Source organism: Pseudonaja textilis, chromosome 3, assembly GCF_049901715.1.
Source record: "Pseudonaja textilis isolate UNSWEBS1 chromosome 3, rPseTex1.2, whole genome shotgun sequence".
Classification (NCBI taxonomy): domain Eukaryota; kingdom Metazoa; phylum Chordata; class Lepidosauria; order Squamata; family Elapidae; genus Pseudonaja; species Pseudonaja textilis.
In genome coordinates, this window is record NC_141992.1 from 179,101,828 (window position 1) to 179,124,622 (window position 22,795).

At 37.0% G+C, this 22,795-nt stretch overlaps 1 protein-coding gene across 15 annotated transcripts in view; it reads left to right on the top strand.

Moving 5' to 3' along the window:
* OXR1 (oxidation resistance 1) overlaps positions 1-22,795 on the top strand; it is a 221,115-nt gene that overhangs the window by 51,966 nt on the left and 146,354 nt on the right. For 7 of the 15 annotated variants that reach the window (XM_087931614.1, XM_087931617.1, XM_087931625.1 and 4 more), the window contains one exon: positions 8,589-8,633. The exons of the other annotated variants lie outside the window; for them this stretch is intronic. In XM_087931614.1, the coding sequence (XP_087787740.1) occupies positions 8,589-8,633 (45 nt within the window). The remainder of the gene's footprint in view (positions 1-8,588; positions 8,634-22,795) is intronic. 15 annotated transcript variants of the gene reach the window in all.

The window sequence follows — 22,795 nt, forward strand, 5'->3', positions numbered from 1 at the left end:
TACTCAAATAGACACTTATCATGGTCCAGAATAGATATGATATGGATGTCAACAGAATTGTTAACTAATATTCAAGAAATAAATATTGAAACAAGTACTTGGGCAGATCACAATCCAATGACAATTAAATGGAGAGGACAAAGAAGAAGATCTAGATGGACGTTAAATAATACTATTTTAAAGGGAAAAGACTTCACACAGTGGATGGAGAAAGAATTGGCTTTTTCTTTGGAGACGTTAAATAATACTATTTTGAAGGAAAGACTTACACAGTGGATGAAAGAAGAAAACAAAAAAGAAAATACATCAATCCAGAATGTATGGGATACAATGAAGGCATATGCCAGAGGCTTGATAATAGACTATACAAGGAAAAGAAATACCATGAAAAGATTAGCCTCTAAGGCATTAGAAGATGAGTATAAAGGACTCGAAAAAGAGCTCCAGAAAATGCCACAGAGAAAGGACATTAAGTTAAAAATGGATATAACCAAACATAAAATGGGTCTAATAGAAAAAGAAGAATTAGCACAAAAAATTAGAGGTGCCAAACAGAGCTATTTTGAAGATGCAGATAAACCAGGTAGATGGTTAGCATATAAATTGAGAAAGTAGAAAGAAACAAAATTGCCTTTTTAATAAATTTTAAAAATGGCATAATAAAATAACTAAGGAATTTCAAACTATATTGTTTGAGGAAACAGATTTAAATATGCCTTGTTCTCTGGCTATTATACGCATGATTTACAGCATTATATCCACCACTAATCATTAAAACAGTGTGTAGGCATGCACAAATTCATAATGAATTTATAATGCAAAATGACAAGGAAAATGGAAGGGAGGAAAACAAATGCTAATTATAAATTATGCAATAATTCTGGGTTGCCATGCTATGCTCACTTAGCTTGAAAAAAGCCCCACTGAACTAAAGAAAGTATACCTTAGAAGATCTGTATAGGGTTAGACACGTGTACAGATTTACAATTGGTTGCAATTTCAGTATGGCATACAGTGCGATGTGCCTAGATATGGAGCTCTCACCTCACAGTCAGGAGACTGTGAGTTCAATCCTAGGTAGAGACAGATATTTCTCTTTCTGCATGATGAAAATTTATCTGCTGAATATAACTCCACATTGGCAATAGGAAGGGCATCCGGCCAGTAAACACTCAGCTCCATTTAGTTGCCCAGACTCCACCCCACAAGGGATTATGGGGTCATTAAAAGACTATGATAGTATTGTTTAGTACTAAAAATCAAGAAGCCCAATCAAAACATGTGACTACAAGTAGAAAATCAAATTAATGACAACAGGCACTGTGATCATCCTCAGAATAAGAGATTATAGAATAAGAGAACAAAAGAGAATGAAGCGGTGAATAGTATCTACATTTTAGGATTATCTATTAAGAGGGGAAAAAACCAGAAGGTCCTTATATCCTTTTCTATGAATTTGTTTCTCTTTTAGAGAAACAACCACAAGCTATCACCACATTTTTCAGTAATGAGTTCTTTGTCTTTATCTTAGCTTTATGAATATATGTCCCAAGATTTTCCATAATAGATGGAAGTTCAGGGATTTAGCACATCTGGAAAGGGGTTTTTATAAAGCGTTTTGCACTGTGTGAATGCGGTTTCATTTCTCCTGAACATATAAATAAACTTTCCTGAATGTTAACATGATGCAAAGAGAATTATCAAAGCCTTTTGTTTCTGACAGATAGAATGATACATCATAGAGAAAGGCATAGGGTGGGGGAAAAAAAGAAATAAAGTCTGCCAGATATCCCCAAATAAAAATTAAAGAAAAATATATTTTACCAAAGGAATTGGCATTCCTGATGCCTGAAGATTTTATTGAAATGTCTGTGTATACTAAGTGTTCTTAGGGGCAGGACAATGATGTAAAAAGATCAAGACTGTTTTGTTCTTTGTATTGGCTCTGTTATAAGTCTATTGTAATACTTGTCTGTATTCCATGTGGTTTCCATGTGGCCACAGATGTTAAGAAATTAGGGTAGCAGTTTTCAGCAATAGTGGTCAAAGGAGCCTCTGGGCTTTGTGGGTCAAAGGGATTTTGAGTGGCTGTTTTGGTATTGGGATACCAAGCTATGTTTTCATATACTACCTGCAGTTCTACACTGTGACCTGATCCTGTTAGGGACTGAATAGTTACAGCACAATACCTTGTGAGAAAACCATTGTGTCAGAGAGGTAACAAGATCAGCCCTGATACTCACACATGGGAAATATCTGTTACATAAGCGTACATTCGTCCTACCGAAATTTTTATCTAAACTGCCTACTCATCCTGATTATAAATGAATTGAAATCCTATAATAATGACTAAGCTATCATGTTTTCTATTATATTAGAACTTTTAGACTTATTCTGAAAAAAATGTTTTATGGATATATTGATGTTGACAAGGACAATCAGTTATTTGGTTAGATTATAAGCATAAAATAATTTTTAACCTTGAGTTCTTGTTCATATTATTGTTTTAAAGAATAGAGACTGGAAATAATATAACAGTAGAAAACCTGTAATAGTCCTACTGTATACAATAGCAATTTATTGTTGCAGTGTTTACAATAAGGCAACATCAAATATAATCAAACAATCCTTTCTTTTTCTCTTTCCCTTTTCTTATAACCAGACAAAATCAAATAGTTGAATCTATTACTGATCTCTGATGGTATAATAATTTGAAACTTTGTAGAAATATGATTAAACCAGCTGTCTTTGGCTAGATATTTGGGATACCCTGGGGGGTGACTCAGTGATCTCTTGGAACAAGCACCTCGTAGGGAATTTTGAAATCTCATGAATTAATAGTTGAAATATTATGGTAAAGTTATTTAAGGTCATCATGAAAGTGGAATTTCTTGATGTAGCATGGAGCACACACAACCTGTATTAACAAATGCTGCATAGCAGTTAAAGTTCTGTACTTGGAAATGCTAAACCTGAGTTCAAATCTTCATTCAGGCACAAGATTTGCCGGTTGAACTTGGACAAATTATTATTTTTCAATATAATTCACTCAAAGATTGATTGGGAGAATGAAGTTGCATTATCAATGCATGTCTTTCAAAAATTGTAACATTTGTAGAGGAACCCTGAAGCATAGCAATGATGGTATACTTCCTTTAAGGGAAGGGGCATAACATGTCTCTAGTATGTTCATCTTGAGCTTTAATGAAAAATGACATTGATCCTCAAAATCTGCTTATGTATGTATAATGTTCATAGCAAAGAAATAATTACCACTGGTATATTCAGCAAATTCTGTTTATCTGCTTCTATAAATTTATGTGCCTAAGCATTTTTAAAGCTACCATGAAACTAAGGCAATTAGAATATAAATATTAATGGAAAAGAATAACTATGCTTCTTACACCAATGCTGCTAGACAGTCTTCTTATTCTAATAATAGAATTCTAACCTTCCTGGTGCAGAACACAAGTTTTTTATGGCTAGAACTTTTTGAAAATTTCATAAGAAGATACAATGCTTACATTGTGTTAGTTGGACAGCTTTTCAATAAAATGACATTTTAAGATATGTACTTCCATTCTTTATGTGAGCATTGATGAGTAAAAGGTTCTTTCCTAAAATGAGCAGATTGGTAGTTCCAGACATACGTATTGACAGAAGTGCCATCAGAAAATAGAGACATATTGTTCTGTACATAATAAGATAGATTGGCTTCCTTATCCTGAAGCATCTTCTTGTTGGGTTTCAATGAATTTATCCATGCTTTCAACTTACTGTAAGCATCTTTCAACTTAGCATTTAAAGAGCCTTCTCCAATGTGGCAGGTCCCAACCAGCATAAAAATTAATTTTGGAAATTTCCTATTCATAAGAAATGCCTAGATATAATTAAAAAGATTCCAGGTATGTAGAAAAATATTTAATGTTTGATTTTTTGTAAAACATTGGTTAAATGCAGTATATTCGTAGCATAAGTTTAATAACTGAATGGAAATTACTGAAATAACAATATCCTAATAAATGAACATATCTCCTTCTTATTAGCAACCCAAAACATTAGTAAAAGTTACAGGTAGATGCTGTGTGTTGAAAATAAGCTCAGAGAAAATTAAAAATTATGCAAAAGGTTTCCTTGGCAGAAATCACATGATATTTTACAATAATAGATTATCACTTGTTTTTATTTATAAATTTTTAAATACTGTTTATGTTTTTATGGATGTGTGATATGTATAATATAGCAATTTGCCATCCCTTTTTTGTTGTTTAATGACTATTTTTTTGTTTTCATTTTTTGCCATTTTTGTGTATTGGGCAATCTTATGTAAATATTCTATGAAGGAAGAATAGAAAATGTTCAGGACCAGGGAAAAGCATCTTGACATAAAATGACTAAGAGCAAATCCAAAAATATTTCTCCTATGAAACCACTGGAAGCTACTTCACATCAGAATGGGTTAGCTGAATCACAGTCTGACAATTTTCTACTGTCAGCTAGTCTTACCATACATATTTTTTTAGCTCTCTAAATGGGTATTATTACCAAAAATTGTCTTGACATTTCAGGATTATAATTAACAGGTACTGAGATTCAACTTAATTATTGAATTGTCTGTAGCATGAATCTGTTGAAATGACATAATCCCAAAGACTACTTTGACAAAACAGGAATATAGCATGAGACACAAGACTTCAAAAATTGTGGATGAAATTTGATGGAATTTTGTTTTGAATGGAAAAGTCAGCTCTGCTAGAAATATGAAGTTTTCATGATCATGTATAGATGACTTATAGTTAGTATTAAAAATATGGTATATTTGTATTAAAAACATGGTATAAAACATGTTTGATATTAAAAATATGCTATATAAAGATAGAATTCAAAATTGTATGAAGGGATTTCAGGCAATCAAAGTCAATACAAATTTCGTTTCAGTTACAGAACACTTTTCAACCCAAAAGTGCTTTTTCAGAAGACAAGTATACTTTGTTTTTCCTTGAAGATGTTTCTTGAAGATCTTGGATGAGAAGAGTCTTCAGTTCTGAATTGGAAAAACAAAACCCAGTTGCCTTTTGAAAAAGCACCTTTGGGACAACCACGATCTCGATGACTGAGAATCTCCATAGACGTGAAAACTTTTCAAGAACATTATTCTCAGGACCAGTAATTGAGGGGAAAAATAAAATAATTCATAGGATTGATCAAGGATTGGCTTATAGGCAAGTGAAGATCTTCTTGCTGATCACTGATCAGCAAATTGCAAATCAAGGGTAAGACCAACAAAGGTCAAAGATGTACAAGGTGGAGTGGAAATCCTGTGGCCTTCCAGGACTTCCAGCTACTTGGGAAGTGCTGGGATCAGCAACATTGGAAGGGCAAGAGACTGCTTGTCACATAATTCCTTAATTCCTCTTGGTCTGAGTGGGTGCATTCTTCCCCTTCTGTTTTTCACTAGCAAGAAGCCAACATAATTTCCCCTCTAGGCTTCCTTTCTCTGTACTGCCAGATTCTCTGAAAATCAGAAGTTTGATATGTGTATACAGCTGGAAGTATAGCAGCTAATTTAAAGAGACAGCACTGTCAGACAAGTATGCTCATTTCCCTTTTTAAAAAGAAATAATGTCCCCTTGGCATACAAAGTAGATACGTAGATATGAGGCCTATCATTGGATATTTATCTAGGCCAAGGGTCTTCAAACTTGGCAAGTTTAAGACTTGTGGACTTCAACTCCCAGAATTCCAGAGCTAACATGACTGGAGGAGGAATTCTGGGAGTTGAAGTCCACAAGTCTTAAAGCTGTCGTGTTTGAAGACCCCTAAGCTAGGCGATAGTGCCTGTCCTTTTTCAATGTGATGCCAACCCTTGACCTGCTGTTTTCAACTCTTAAAATAGTAAATATGTTTCAGGCTCACCAAGAAGGTAGGAGAAATTACCTTCCAGACTGTATTTCCTACACTGGTATAAAAGTACAGTAAGCATCTTACAACAGGTGAACTATCATAGACTGAGAGGGATAAATGTACATGTTTAAAGGCCTGTGATAAATTCACTGGTGTGTTCAAGAAGGTGTGTTGTCATGCACTGAACTGAAGATATATCCTCTGATAAAGTAGGGGACTGTAGTAAGGCCTTATAATCTTGACAAAGTGATATCACACTATTCCCTTCTTGGTTCTGATTTGATAATTGAGTAGTTGAATTGGAGAACGGCCATGCCTAGAAGAATGCTACTTTTTCTGTGAAGGTGATAGAGCAGACCTGTTAAATTGACGGCCCATGGGCCAGATGCATCCCACACAGGCCATACCCATCCTCCTCCACAAAGGCAAACAATGTCATGATACATCATGATATGTCACATGATGTGATCAAGGTTGCCACCCCTGAGATTAAGAAATGCATCGGGCATGCGCAGATGCAGAAGTTTCATGGTTGACAACAGTACAATGATCCATTGTACTCAGATGTGATTTACCTTGTCCGCAAGTTACACTATTGTCTAGAGAAGCAATTATAAGATGTGTGAACATCAGCTTCTTTATGTCGATGAAGATTCTGACTCAGCCGGATAGAGTTGTCTGGAAATTGAGTCTCAACAACAACAACAACAAAGGCCAGTTGCCATGGCGTAACTTCCATTCAGCTCCCAAAATTATCCATCCAGCATGCTGAGTATTGAAGTATTGAACATCTTAAGGGTTGGTAAACACTGGTCTAGAATACTGCAATGTCATTATGACAAAATGATGATAACAAGCACATATTTTTATCATTTCTGCAGTAACTGGCTGATGTTGTGAACATTCTTTTGGGCACGAATAAAGGAATTGCCAGAGAGAGAAATTTCTGTATTTAGGATTCCATTTGTGTTCACACTGGTGTTAAAATAACCATGTTGGATTTAAATTTTTCTGGGATGTCTTCAGGGAAATCTCAATCCTTGCTTAATTTTGATGAAAAATACTCCCTTTCTCAATGAAGTTTAGCTCCTGGCAAAAGTTCTGTTTTTTTTTTTTTTAAAAAATAGACAGTATTTACTACTGGCCTTCATTTACTAGATTTATAACACTTACATCCTATTCCTTTTTTCTAGGTTGTTTTTGTTTTTGCATTTCTGTCTGTAATTAATTGGGTTTATGGATCAGAATAACCATAGTTGCTCTTAAGTTGATGAGTATTGCATATCAATCAATTCAATCAATTCAGTTAGCATACACATTTTTAATAGATTGATAGAGCACATGTCAAAATCTGTTTAGTATAACTTGGTATTTTGTCTTTCATATGTTATCTATATTAGGGTCACTAACCTTTTGGACCTCAGGGACCATCAAAATCATAATTTTAGATCCCACAGACCACTAATATGAATTTGACTGATGGTGGTTTGCTGACATTGGTGGGAGAGAGAGAGAGAGAGAGAGAGAGAATTTGCCACCCCCATTTTCCTACTGATCGATCAATCTTCATTTGGAATTGCAGGATACTGTCTCCAGCTCCGTTCTCAGAGGGAGAGAGAGAGAGAGAGAGACTTTTGGCTTCATGCAAGAAAGCAGCAGAAGCAGCAGAAGTCTTCTCTCCCCCAAACTCCACCAGAAATGAAGCTTTTCCAGCCTCTTGGAGCAGGATGCCTTGCAGGGTCCCAAAAACTCATTTCTGGTGAAGTTTGGGAGAGAGAAAGAAAGACTTTTGCTGCTTTCCTTGCATGCAACCAAAAGCAGAAGAAGAAAGAAGTGGAAAGAAGTAGCCCGGTGGCCAGACGGGGCACATGGGGCAAATTCTCCCCTCCACCCTTCCCCCCTCCCCTTACAATCTCATGTTGTTCACAATGCAAGCAACACAAGCCTTGTGTTCCTGTGGGCCATATGGGATGCATAGCCTTGTGTTCCCATGTGTTCCCATAGCCTTGTGCAACCTGAATTAATTGCTTTGGGGGGTGCTTTGGGAGTGACATTTCTCTGCAGACCACCAAATTTTTTCCACGGACCACCAGTTGGCAACCACTGGTCTTTAGTATATAGCAAGGGCAATTAGTCACATACTCTTCTTTAAAGCAAAAATAATGTCAATAAATTATTATTCTTAGTGAAAATTCATTTAATTTCTTCTGGAAATGTTTCAGGTACAGCCACTGAACTATGGATTTGATGGAGGCCATGACTTGAAATCCCAACAGGGAAAAAATGGAAAATGATTTAGAGCTAAAGTCAGATTTAGCAATGTTTCGAAATCCAGTAATTGGCAACAGTTACCTTGGTTCTACATAGCAGTTCTCTCTGTGACTAATCAGCTAAATATATGAAAATTAATGCTAAAAAACAGGAGACATCTAACAGCTTTGAAACAGATGGGGAGGGTAAATAAAGGGTTATCTTTCAAATCAACTCACACTTTATATAAAATGAGTTCAGAATAATTATGAACCTATATCACTGAAAAAATGTAATAGGTCTTGCCATTGTTCAATAGTAGAACATTATTTTATAACCTGTGGTCTGTAGCACGTCTTGCACATTGCTTTAACATAATAATTGCATTCAAGTTATTACTCCCATGAGGTAGAATATTATTCTTACTTTTACAGATGGGAACTGAGGCTCAGAGATAGTGACTCAACAAAGGCTACCCAGTGAGTATTAGATTCACTTGCATGCATGCTGAGCATTGTGAAACATATCATTCTGTGGTTATTTAAGACCTGTGTGCATGATTTTAGTTGTTATAAATTCATCGTTTTTAGTTATTTGGTTTTTTTTTTAGTGGGCAAAGAGAAATCATAATAAACTTAGAACCTTAAAACATATTATGGTGCATATTTAACATAATTATTTTTTTAAAAATAGCTGGTGAAACCTTTAGGATTAAAACCACAGTACACACAGAGAGAGCTGTTTAGTGTACTGGTTAAGATATCAGACTAGAAATCAGGAGAATGATTTCTCCTCTACTTTGGCCAATCATTCTCTCTCATCCCTAGGAAATTGTCAATGACAAAGCACTGCTGAACACCTTGGCAAGAAAAATGACTTTTTCAGGCAGTCACCTGCAGGGAATCAAGATTAACTTGAAGGCACATAATAAGAATAATTATGCAATTGAGACTTTGGCAAGAAAAGATATTCATAACATATTTATAAAGATTATCTAATAGCAGTTTCTATAAGGAAGTCTTCCAGTATTTCAGAACATTGTTATTGAAACTGTTTTCCACATTGTGAACGTATCTCCAAGTCAAATGGACCTGATACATTGGATGGAAGTGTCATCTTCATGACTGACAGGTGGGAAGAAAGTCAATGAGTCCTAAAAACAAAACAGATTGACCCTCCTCTTCTTTGTGGCAGCCCCTCAAATATTAGAACACTGTTATCATATCACCCCAGTACTTCTTTTCACTAGACATACCAATTCCTGCAGCCATTCTTTTATGTTTTAGTCTCCAGGCCCTTAATTGGCTTAATTGCTTTTCTCTGTGCTCTTTCCAGAGTCTCCACATTTTTTTTATAATGTGACCAAAACTGGATGAACTATTCCAGCTGTCATTTTAGTGAGATTTTATAAAGAGGTACTAATACTTCACGTGGTCTTGATTCTATCCCTCTGTTTATGCAACCAAGGGTTGCATTGTTTATTTTTTGGCTGTTCCTTCATACTGAACTTGAAGATCATTCTTCCTGAGACAAACACACTGGAATATTTCAGATTCACTGGGATTACAGTGCAGGGGAAAAGCTTAAATATTCTTGATTTCCCAAGTTTTGCAGTTTTCTTTGAGCATGCTATATATTGTTTAATTTTACTGCTTTTCTGTACCAAGCACTGCATGGTAAAAACCTGTACCTTGCTAACTGTTTATCTCAATCAACTTCATTCTTAACAGTATCACTGTTTGCATATGCCTTTTGCCAGGGGTGGGATATGACAGGGTTAACTACCGGTTCAGGATTTACGAGCTTCCCTGCACGCTGTGAGCTATGCCTGTAAATCGTCATCAACGTGCCGTGTGCTGAGATGCAGCCTTTGAAACAGCCCTGTTTTCCTGCTTTTTTAACTGCAGCTGTGGCTTATTCGGCAGCTGAAGTTGAAAAATCAGGAAATAAAGATCAGGTAAGAGCCCGGATGGGCGGGTGGGCAAAAACATCAGCAGACATAGAACCGGTTCTATGTCTGCTGCTCTTCAGAGCTACCGGTTCTACAGAGGTGGACAGAACCGGTAGAAACCCACCCCTGCCTTTTGCTGTGTCTGAAACTTAAAAAGCTTCAAGTATTTTATGCTCAAGATTATTAACGTTCCTATTTTCTTATACCTTTTCACATCAGCTCTGCAGTAAAGAGCTGACATAAATAGCACAAAGCTATGCTCAATATTGCTTCTGAAATTGCATATCATTATGAATAGATATAAATAAGTGCAACAACCAAGCTGAATGCAAGTTACAGGTATAAAAAGGAGTATTGGTTTAAGGGAGAGAAGAAGGGAGAGCTAGCAGGAGTTTGCCAGAGAATTCAATAGAAAGAAGAAAGGAGAGAATGATCAAAGAAGCTGTAGATTTATGATGAGCAATGAGGAGTAGAAAGGTTATCTTCTGAATAGCTGTTGATTATCCATTGTAGATGATTAGGTGATTGTTTCCTGCTGAGTAAACAGAATGTAAGAGAAATATAAGGCAGCCTGGTTCCAGGATGAAGCCCATTGAAATGAAAGTGTTTACAGTTGTTCATGAGAAAGAACTAACAGGAGTTTGCTGGAGAAAGACAAGGCAAGAATAACTAATGGACTTTCTTTGGATGGTGCCTTAGGAAGCCAGAATGAAAATGAACGGACAGGGGATTCTATTTTTCTTCCTAATATATAACTGCAGCTCATGCAACATGCAGACTCATAACAGGACAGGTCAAAGCATTGAAGAATTGAATGGCCGTGCTTTAGCTACTGAAAAAGGAAGGGAAGGAGAGTCTAGGATGGAAACATATTAGAAGCAAGGCTTCTTAGGAAAGATACTCAAGCAGAGAAGCAAGAGCAGTAGATTAGAGTAACAACCGGAAGCAAGAGATATAAAGGATACTTTTCCCCAGAAATCTTTCTCAACCAGATTCTGAGCCTTTAGGGAAATAAAAATAGATATCGTAGAATGGAGATGAAATGCACAGGAGATGAAACAGTGTTCTGTGAGAAGGCATGATAGTTTGTAATTCAATATGAGAAATATGAAACAATGCTGAGTGATTCTGTTGGTTTATCGAGACAGAATTCTCTTGTCATAAGATGAAAAATCAAAGATAGAGTAGTGCTTCCAAGATTACCAAATCAATTGACCATTATCTTTTCCTTCTAAATGGTCAATAGTCTTCAAAGAAGAGTTGTAATGTGTTGGACTTGGAATCCTTTGAAAACCAGATGTTTAGACTCACATGGTATTCTTGGGTAGAACAAAATTCAAATGTGAATGGAGAATCAATGGTTATTATGCAAATGGTATCCCTGGGAAAGATTTTGTTTTTGGGATCATAGTCTTGAGTTATCTAGGTCATATAATTCCTCCTTTGCACGGTCTTCTAAAAATGTACTCCCGTCATAGAGCATGTCCAATTTATCTGCTTTCAATTTCCAAACATTAGGAGTGCTCAAAGTTGTGACCTGCCTTGGGGATTGTAAAGATACTTTGGTTACTTTAATATAATTTAGATGTGCTTGCTAAGTAACTGCATAAATATAATAACTTTTCAACGTTTTGTTTGTTTCATTTGGCTAAGGCACGATGTGCTCGATTAGAAAGGCTTTAAAATTGAATCTAATGAGTGGAGTAGAAATGAAAACTCTGAAATAAGGACCATATATAAGCATTTGCGCTGCCAAGAAGGTAGGAATGTTGTTGAATTGGGGCCTGTTACAAAATGAAAATTCATGAATATTAACTCATAAAATTCACAGCAGCCATTGTCTGTATACTGATGCTTAGATTAACTTGTTTTTGAGACAAATAAGATTTAATAGGTTTAATAGCTTTGCACCTTATGCTTAGAATATAGAATTGAATTTGTTTAAAAAAAATAACAGAAGCCATAGAAAGGTAGAGTTATATAGGTAGTCCTTGACCTATGACCACAATTAAGACCAGAATTTCCCTTGCTAAACTAGGTCATTGTTAAGTGAGTTTCACCCAATTTTACAAAGGTTTCTTTTTTTGCCACACTTGTTAAATGAATCACTGCAGTTAAGTGACTTATGCAGTTGTACAGCTCATCCAATTTCCCCCATTGACTTTGCTGGTCAAAAGCCAGCTGGGTAGATTGCAAATGATCTTGGGATGATGGCAACTGTCATAAATACATGCTGGTTGCCACGCCTCCAAATTTTGATCCCATGACCATGGGGATGCTGTGACTGTCCTAAACCGTTTAAGTCATTTTTTCAGGATTGCATTTTTTCAAAAACAATGTAAGTGGACAACCTGCTTACTGTGTCATGTTATTGCCCATTAAGTTCAACATAAGTGGGGCATTTCAGTTATATTGAATTACAACTCACATCTTCCACATCTAGTGTGACTAATGGATAGAAATTATAAGAATTATTGTCTGGACTATGCTGGGTATCTTTGAAGAAGTTTGATCTGACTAGTATCCTAATGGATATAATAGCAATAGCAGACTTTTTAACCACTTTACAGTGGTTTACAGCCCTCTTTAAGCAGTTTACAGAATCAGCATATTGCCCCCAACAATTTGGGGTTTCATTTTACTCACTTTGGAAGGATGGAAGGATGAGTCAACCTTGAGCCTGGTGAGATTTGAACGGCCAAATTACGGGGAACTGGCAGTTAGCAGAAGTAGCCTGCAATACTACACTCTAACCACTGTACCACTGTGGCTCATCCTTAGAGCCTCAGGATTATCATCTTTAGAGTCTCAGCCTTTGAGTTTTATCTATTGAAACCAAGAATTGAACTCAGGATCCTGTAGCTTAAAAGTAGGTGATCTATCCATCCACCAATAGTCAACCACAGTTGCACAATAAAAATCAGTTGAGAATTCCTTATCTTTCACGCTTGATGGATTCGATCCTGCTGACAAGGATGTAGCATAGAAGAACGATCCTTATTTATCATTAGGACTGCTGTTATTTTGTCAGGTTTTTCTTTCTCTGTGTGTCTTTCTGTCTCTCACAGGCATTTTACTTTAAACCTCATGATTTATTATTTTAATGCATTGGTTCTAATGCCTAAGCATTAAGGAAGAATGACACTAGGTTCTAAAACAAATGATATGCCTTTTGCATTACTTCATCAACAATGCAGTGCATAATTATTCTGAAAAGGAGAGGAAAAAAACAGTCTTATTATTTCCATTTTGAAATGCCAGGACAGAAAACAAAACCATGAATTCAGAGAAGTGCACAGATTTGTTATGGTTTAATGTCATGTGCTGTTTTAAGAACAGACATAATTATGAGGCTATGGTCACAGTTTTATACTTTCCAACAGAAAACCATTACTGTAATTGCCATCTACATATATTGCCCTACTTAGAATTCACATCAGAATGAAACATGACCTCCATTAAATTGTATGCTATTTAGACTGTCTCTGGTACATCCTCCTCTTCACAGGGAATATTAAAGAGATGCAATCCAGCACTTTTTCTTTTGCCAAGGATTCTCTGTTTGAAGAGGACAATCTTATAAAGTCACCTTCAAGAGAAGAGTTACGTTGGCTTATTCCGATATTCCAGAAAACTGTGTCAGATTTTGGTCTGTGATAATCTTAAAATAGTCCTTAACTTGGTTTAAAAACATAACCATTCCAAATGTGAAAGGGATCAAAAACCTTGAAGGACACAACTCTGCCTGTTCTTCATCTTTGCTTTCCCAGAGTTGTCCACCCTTACTATGTAGTATTCAAGCATTAATGTTCTGTTGCTTAAGAACAATTTACCTAGATCAGAAAGTCTCTTCTGCTCCCCAGAAAATCATGAGCAAGAGAGGGCAGGAGGGCAGGAGAAGGGACTAAGGCAAGGATGGCCAAACTTTTCCAGCTGAGGGAGTATAGTTTCTAAATAATAATTTTAAGCCTGTAGGCTGCAAAAAGTTGTTTGATGGCATGGTAATGTCACTGAGCAGATGTGACATTTCAGTAAAAGGTGCCAGAACTATTTTGAGGTGGACATGGCTACAGTTTGCCTTGAAGAAGTTTAGTGTATCTATTTGCAATCCATTTGTGTTGGTGTATTGTCTTGTTTTTCAGTGAGGGTCACATCAGCTATTTTTGTCACTGAATATTGGAGTTCCCATTGGAGTCTGGCACCTGCATGCAGATTATGAATTACATGTTGTTGTTTTTCATCCATTCAGCCACTTCTGATTTTTAATGATCTGATGGAGATCAGTGCAGGACAGCGGTCCCCAAACTTGGCAACTTTAAGACTTGTGGACTTCAATTCCCATAATTGGGGAATTGCTGGGTGAGGAATTCTGAGAGTTGAAGTCTACAAGTCTTAAAGTTGCCAAGTTTGGAGACCTCTGGTGCAAGGATTGAGTTTGAGTTTCTGTAAGCTCATGTGCCATCAGGGATAGCTATTATGTTTTCTTTTTTTCAATTGCCTTGAATAAATATTGTTTTTTTTCTCCAGTGGACATCATATTATGTATCTAGGCACATCATGTTTAGCATCATTATCAGTGGTTCTATCCAGGGTGCAACCCATTTTCCTCTAGAATCATAGTGCAAAAAATTATTTTCCTTACTCAAGGAAAAATTCTAATTTCTAATGATTCATCCTTGACAGTCATATGTTACCATTGAGAAATCCATGGCCTTAACACCGCCTTGGTTGGTGGTGTGATATTGTCTAATATATCATAGATTTTTTTCCCTAAGTAAAAGATGTTTCTTTCTTTCATTATTATGGTTCCCATCCCTGTAAGTTGTTTTTAGCACAGGAAGATCAATCAGAATAGAGCTTGAAGGGACCTTGGAGGTTAGCTAGTCCAATTCGCTGCTCAAGCAGGAGACCCTATACTATTCAGACAAGTGACTGCCGGTTTTTAAAGACTTACAGTGGTAATTTCCCCTACAACTTCTGGAGGCAGGCAGTTCCACTGGTTAATTGTCCTCAGTGTTAGGAAGTTTCTCCTTAATTCCAGGTTACATCTCTCCTTGATCAACTTTCTTCTCTGCCGATTTGCATTGCATTGGCGTGGCCTGTTGACCTAATCTTTGTTTGTTTTTTAAATATTGAGATCAATTTGGTACACTCTTCTTTTACTTTCAACAAGAGAATTATTACATCTTGTTTGCTTTTGGCCATCAAAACAGTGATATCAGCATCATTGGTGTTTTTCCAAGTAATTTTAATTCCAGTTTCTATTTCTTCTTGTGCAGCATTTTCTCATGATATATTTTCCATATAAAATAAATAGATAGGACGACAGAATACAGGTAGTCCTTGAGTTACAACAGTCCATTTAGTAGTTACAATGGCACTATAAAAAGTGACTCACGACCCTTTTCACACTTATGACAGTTTGCAGCATCACGATGGTCAAGTGATCAAAATTTGGATGCTTGGTATCTGATTCATGTTTATGACAGTTGCAGTGTCTCAGAGTCATGTGAAGCAAAGTCAATGGGGAAGTTGGATTCACTTAACAATTGTGTTATTAATTTAATAATTGCAGTGATTCACTTAACAACTGTGGCAAGAAAAGGTAGTAAAATGGGGTAAAACTCACTTAACAAATGTCTCACAGCAACATAAATTTTGGGCTCAATTGTGGTCATATGTCGAGGACTATCTATACAATCTTTTTGTATTTCTTTTCTACTTTATAACTGATGAATTGTTCTACATCCTGTTCTAATTATGACTTCCCAGTCAGCATATAAATTCTTTGGTGTGCAGATGAAGTGCACTTTTGATAATTTGTTGTGGTCCATGACATCAAGAGCCATGAAATAAATTATTAAGCAAAAATAAATGACTTTTTGGAACCGTCTTGCCTTTTCCTTTAGCTATTGGATATTTAATATTCATGTAAAATATGCTCCTGCTAGCTCTAAAAGAGCCTGGCCAGCTTGTATTTTTTGTTCTATGTATTGTTGTTAGATCAATTGTCAAATCTCGACGTTATCTTATTAACGTATTAAATAATTGCACTTGCTTGGTAGTTTAAGAAGTGCCTTTTTATATTGAAATATAAATTAATGTTTTCTGAGATTATCTGGCCACTGCTGTGTTTTTCTGCACTCACTTATAAATCACCATCACACATTAACAGCATCCTTTTACAAAATTTTAAACAGTTTTGCTTATATTTTCTTGACTCTTGTAGTTTTGATATTATTTTCCTAAGACCTGCAAACCACCTTTCAAAATATCTGGCTGTAGTTCAATGATCTTGGGGGTGTTTTTATACAGTTCTCCAGTTTATTTGTGACACCCCTCCTTTACAGTCATTTTCTGTATAAAACCTTTGTGTTTTGACCATGTTTCTATAAAAAAATAATCTTGACTTTGTCCTTTAACCTTGATCACTGTATTCAGTATATTGGTGCTGTTTATTTAGATATATCCTCTCAGGCTAAAGGACAGCTGCCTTGATTGGTGTTACAATATTCAGTTTTGAATATGATTTGAAGCTATTGGGCAGCAGGATGGAAAGCCAAGTTTTCTTGATCTCAGTCTTACCAGCTTCTCATAGCTAATCCCCTGCTGAAGTCAGAACCCAAGCAGAAAGGATCCCATATTCATAGTTCTGTTTTCTTTAGGGCTCCTCTTTGATATTATTACTTACCATTCCTGAGCAAGGAGGACAGAAACAAGGACCACTCTCTCCCTTATCTTTTGGCAGCCACAGGGTTTAATTTCAGAGAAAAGGGCAAGAGAAGTAGCCATGTTTTATTGATACCTATGTACAAAGTTGCAGAAAGGATTGCATATCTTTTTACAACTAGACATTCTGTATTTATGTTTGGAAACAGTCATTTCAAGTAAAAATGTCCCTGAGCTTCATGTTATGCTGAGAGATCTTTTAAACATTCTCTTGAGCTGAATAAAATGGTAAGAAAGAGAAAAGAAAAACCCTTTTTGTAGGATTTTAAAGAAGAAGATGATAGCACTTAGATCTTATTTCCTTTAAACGTAAGAGCATAAGCAGTGCCATGCTGGATAGATCGAATTAGGCCAGGAATCTATTCTCACAGTTGCCATCCGGGCCACTATCTCACAGCACATGGCCTTCAGAGGCAGGCATATTGCTATCAAGCTAAGAGCCAAACAACCCCATGACTTCCATGAATTGGTTCAACTCTTTTTTTGAAGCCAGCCGAGCAGTTAGTCTGCATCACATCTTGTGGTAGCAAACCCCAAATTTTAATGGTGTACTGGGCAAAAAAAGAAATCAGTTTCTTTACTTCCTGATTCTTCCAAGGTTCAATTTCACTGGGTGATGCCAGGTTCTGGTATTATTTTTTTCCACTTTTCCAATTTATTCACATTAGGCATAATTTTTGTACATCTCAGTCATGTCCCTCGTTCTTTGTCTCCATTCTAGACAAAAGAGTCTCAAATGTTACAATGTTTCCTCATAAGGAAACTCTTCCAGCTGCTTGACCATTTTAGTTGTTTTATGGGGAAATAATTCCCCTCTGTACTGGTGTGGGATTGGCCCCAGTCTTCTGGAGCTCTCCCAAGACATGTTTTTTTTCAGTAGCCCTGGGGATCTTTTGGGAACAGGGAACCTGGAAGATGGTTTTATTATTATGATTTTTAAAACTCCCCTTGGGCTGTGGAATGCATGATTTTTTTGTTTGTTCCTTTTCTATGGTTATTTTAAGATGTGTTCTTGTTGTATATTTTTTGTAGCTGCCAAGTATCATATTTGTGATATGGCTGGTTATTTATATATATAAAAGTGAAAAAGCACTCACGTGTCATCACAAAATTTCCAGAACCATAAAGTCTACAAACTTGAAATTTGGCTCATAGCATATGTTCCTCTTGGCTTCTAGGTGCTCACCAAGAAGGTGAAATGACCATAAGAGCATTAGTATTTCCTATATTATTATTAACAAGCTCTGATGCTAAGGAGTTCTACTCCCCCTCCTCACCTGAAAAGAAATAACTTCCAAATGCAAAACGCAAGCCGAGGCAAACAGCAGCAAACAGCTTTACTACAGAACAGTTGAGCTAAGCCAGGCCCAGGCTCCTTGCTGTCCCCTTCTTGCTCACACAGCAAGTACTGTTTGAGTTTCCAAACATCCCTCTGATGTTAAGGAGTTCTATTCCCCCTCCCCACCTGAAAAGAAATCTCTTCCAAATGCAAAACCCAAGCAGAGGATAAGAATTTCAGTTTCAGTTTTACTTTCACAGCAGCAAACAGCTTTATGACGTCCCTCAACTCTCTCACTCCCCTGAAAAGAAATCTGTTCCAATTGCAGTTGAGCTAAGCCAAACCCAGCCTCCTTGCTGTTTCCTTCTTGCTCACACAGTAAATATTGTTTGACTTTCCAAACAGCCCTCAACTCTCTCAATCCTCACCTGAAAAGAAATCTGTTCCAACTGCAGTTCAGCAAAGCCATGCCCAGGTTCCTTGCTATTTCCTTCTTGCTCACATAGCAAATACTGTTTCATTTTCCAAACAGCCCTAAACTCTCTCACACACTGACGGGACGCTAGCCAGATGAATACCGATGGATGCTGGTAGGCAATGGCAGAATTCCCCCCCCCTTATTTTCCTCCCCCAAAACTAAGCCCAAACACATAGTTTTGTAGTGAAACATGGGTATTGAGCTAGTGATATAGATGATAGATAGATAGATAGATAGATAGATAGATAGATAGATAGATAGATAGATAGATAGATATAAGACATCTTCCATTTGTCCCCACTCTTTCCCCATTTGGAGCTCTTTGAAATTCTTTATTGTTTTTATTCTTGTTTTATTCTAAACAATTTAGCGTCACCAGCAATCTTGGCTTTCCGTTAGTCATGACTGATTCAAAATCTTTCATAAATTCATTAAAAGCACTGGGCCCAGAACAGAACTGAAGCTGTATCCCTCCATTATGAGAAATATTCATTTACTCTTACTCTTTGTTTTCTTTTCTTTGATCAGTTGCTTATCCACAGGAATTGCTACTCTTTTATTTCATGGCTATTAAGTTTACTGAGAATTCTTGATGATGGACTTTACCAAGGCTGTTCAAAATTTTAGGCAGATTGTATATATGGGCAGTCTCCTTTCCAAGGGCTTTTTAAAAACCTTCAAAAATTCTATTAGATTAGTGAAGCCAAGTGTCTTCAAATATTTGCTAATTTCCCTTAATAACAGTTTTCATTATATTCCCCAAAGTTGATTGTTAACCTGACAGACACATAATTTTTTGGTTCTCCCCATGAGACCAGTTTAAAATTGGAGTTACATTGGCCACGTTCCAATCCTCAACCACAGAGGCTGAGGGTAAAGACAGGCTGCATACTTTAGTTAGGACCCCATGATTTCACCTTTAAGTTCCTTAATAACACTTGGATAGATTCCATGAGGCCCTGGTGATTTGTTGATGTTCAATTTGTCAATGAGGTCTAACACATCTCTCGTCACCACTCTATGACTCAGTTCATCGGATTCCCTTCCTGAAATAAGATACTTAGGCTTAGGAATCTGCCTGTATTTCTTTCTTGTGAAGATAAAGGCTTGTTCAGCTTTTTCACAATTTCCTTTTCTCCTCTAACTTTTTCTCCTTTAACTCTTTCTTCAGCCATAGGACCAATGACTTCCCCATCTGACATCCTACTTCTGTTGTATTTGTAGAAACTTTTGTTACCTGTTGCTGCAGTTTTGACAATACGCTCTTCAGAATTTCTTTTTGATTCTCGGTCTCTTTTTTGTTAGAGTGTGTGCTCCTTTTTGTTTTCTTAATGAGGACAGGTCTTAATCTAAATGATACTTTTTTTAAACTCTAAAACCATTTTTTTTTTTTTTTGCAATGCTAATCAGCCATGCAGACCTGTTCCCTGGCATTGCAAAGAAAAGTTTTAGAGTTAAAAAAATGTTCTTGGATTTGAAGGCTGTTTTCCTATTGTTTCCTTTTTGTTATCTTGATGTATTTGGTTAGACTAGATATGCTGTGTAATAATGCCGTCATGAATTCTTTTTGTTAATTTTAGTTCTAGGGTGTAAAGAGTGCTATGACATCAGATGAGACCATGATTGTCTATTGTCTATTGTCAGGATGAAATTGTCATTTAACAGTTTGCTGTGACATCAAATGACAGTGTAATCCTGACAATAAACAATAGATCCTGACAATACAGAATAAGTACATAAAATTGATGACGCTTTTAGACAGCACATCTGATCTAACCAAATAGACCAGGATTGAAATACCTCATCAGTCTTTGCTTGCCCACATATTTCTAGTTCAACAGACATATATACCAACCAATCACTGGTTTCAGCACTCATAGCTGAAATTGCAATGTAGCCTCACACATACAACCCATAGTATTGGATCCAATGCATACTCCCTGTTATGACCAGCTCATAAAAATCAAAGAAATTGCAAAACACACAACAAAAGATACTTGGAAGTTCTGTGACCATCTGCTCCAGTGCACGGTCATTTCTAGTATGTAAGAATGTCACTTCTCTGCTATTGTTTGAAAACATATTCACAGTCAATGTGTGGCCAGTAAAATCTCTCATTAAAAAAATCCTTTTTAAGATGCCTGTTTAATTTCTATCTACATTTCCTGATCTCTTCCATTACAGTCTTGGGAATAACCACGTCCTACAGTCTTTCCCTACTTCCATCATTTTCAGTTTCACACAGGTACTCAACTTCACCTTTTTCAGCCCACAAGTTTCTTTGATTTGTGATATATTGCTCTGCTTCATTCGATTTTGTTAAATAGACAGCACCTTCTTATCCTTCCTTATCCCCTCGTTATTTTTATCACTTCCCCATTAGAATAGACAATTCTTTTCAACTCTTTTCCCAAACAATGATTGTTTCAAACTGACTCTTGTCAACCTCTCTCCTGCCTTCTTTTAGAGCCAATGTGCCTGTTTAAATTTAATTTAGTTTGGTTCTCTTTTGGTTCCAGTGGAGCCTCTTTCCCCTGCACAGGTCCAGCTTTTCCCAAAACATACCCCAGTGCCAAATAAATAGAAAGTTCTCCTCCCAGCACCGACATCTCATCTACACACAGACACTTCAACTCTGCCTGTCTTCTTGGTTTTAAATATCATGTAAGATTGTTATTTTAGTCTTGACAGATTCTAAACAAACTGCATGGTAGGACAAATGCACAGAATATATTACATAAAAGTTATCCGCTTCCTGATAACTCAAGATATAGTTTGCCATTGTGAGATGTGTGGTGGGAGGGAAAGAGGAATTAATAATATCCTTATTAAGTCCTCAATTTGCAAAGTAGAATGGGGAAGAAGTTGATTGCTTTGTGTTGGTAAATATTCCAAACGCACATATATAACTGAGGCAAGTAGCTGAGATTTTCCCTGGCTAATGTGTCATGGAGGATCTATCATCTAATATCCAGCCATATATTTTCCTGTTATCCTCTGCTCTTTGCATTTCCCCAAAATGTGTTCATGGGTAGCAAAGGGACTTTTTATAAGAGGTTAGTATAACCTCTCTTTGGATAGGTTCCATAAATTAACCTCTGGAATTTGTAGAAGATTGTAGTTAATCACAATATCAAATAAGGAGTAGAGGGAAGGAGAGATCTTGGAGAGCTGGTTTAGAGGCAGATGACTTCACAAAAGTGGTTTGTTTAACATTGGTTTAGCATGTTCTGTGTTCACCATTTGTCTGGACAACCATTTGTCTGAAATGGTAGAGGGTTTCCTGTAGTGGTGGGATTCAAATTTTTTTTTACTACCGGTTCTGTGGGCGTAGCTTGGTGGGTGTGGCCATGTGACTAGGTGGGCATAGCTTTTTTTTTTTTTTTGCTTTTTTGCAGCCACTCCCCCTCATCCGTTTTTTGGGCCTTCTGGGCCTCAGAGGAGCTTCGGGGGGAGGGCATTTTTTTGCTTCCAGAAGGCTCCTCTGCAGCTCGGGAAGAAAAAAATAGCACAGGGGGGGGGGCATACAGCATCCCTCCATGTTCTGTTTTGGGACCTTCCTGTCCTCAGAGGAGCCTCTGGGGGGCTGAGCCCCTGCCGCCATTTTTTGCTTTCCTGGGTCTCAGCAAGGCGAATCCTGCACAGCTGATCGTATGAACAGCTGTTTGTCGGGAGAAAAAAAGAAATACCTTAAGACGGGCGGGGTGAGCGAGCATCGGGTGGGTGGGGCAAGCAAGCCAGCAGCAACTGGGTGATCAGGTCAGGGGCGTGGCCAGCCAGAACTTAATACCGGTTCGGCAACCCATGCCAAATCCTTGCTACCAGTTCGCCTGATCTGGTGTGAACTGACTGAGTACCACCACTGGTTTCCTGCTTCAGTAGGGGGTTGGACTAGGAGACCGCCAACTCTGTTATTCTTTTATCCAATCCTGTGTGACATATTGAGGAAAACCATAGCTTAGAATAAAAAGTGACTCAGCCCTTTTGACACAAATCAGATTTGAAGGGTAGAAATACGGATTTCTAAAATAACATTTTGTTACTGATGGAAATAAAATTCAAGCCAGCCAATTTATATGGATGTGATAATTATGCTAATATTTTCCTGATTTCCATTGGCAATTTAAGAACATTTTATATTGGACATGGTGTGTTCTTCCATCAGCCATGAGTAGGATGCTTGACCAGAGTAATGGCAACCCAT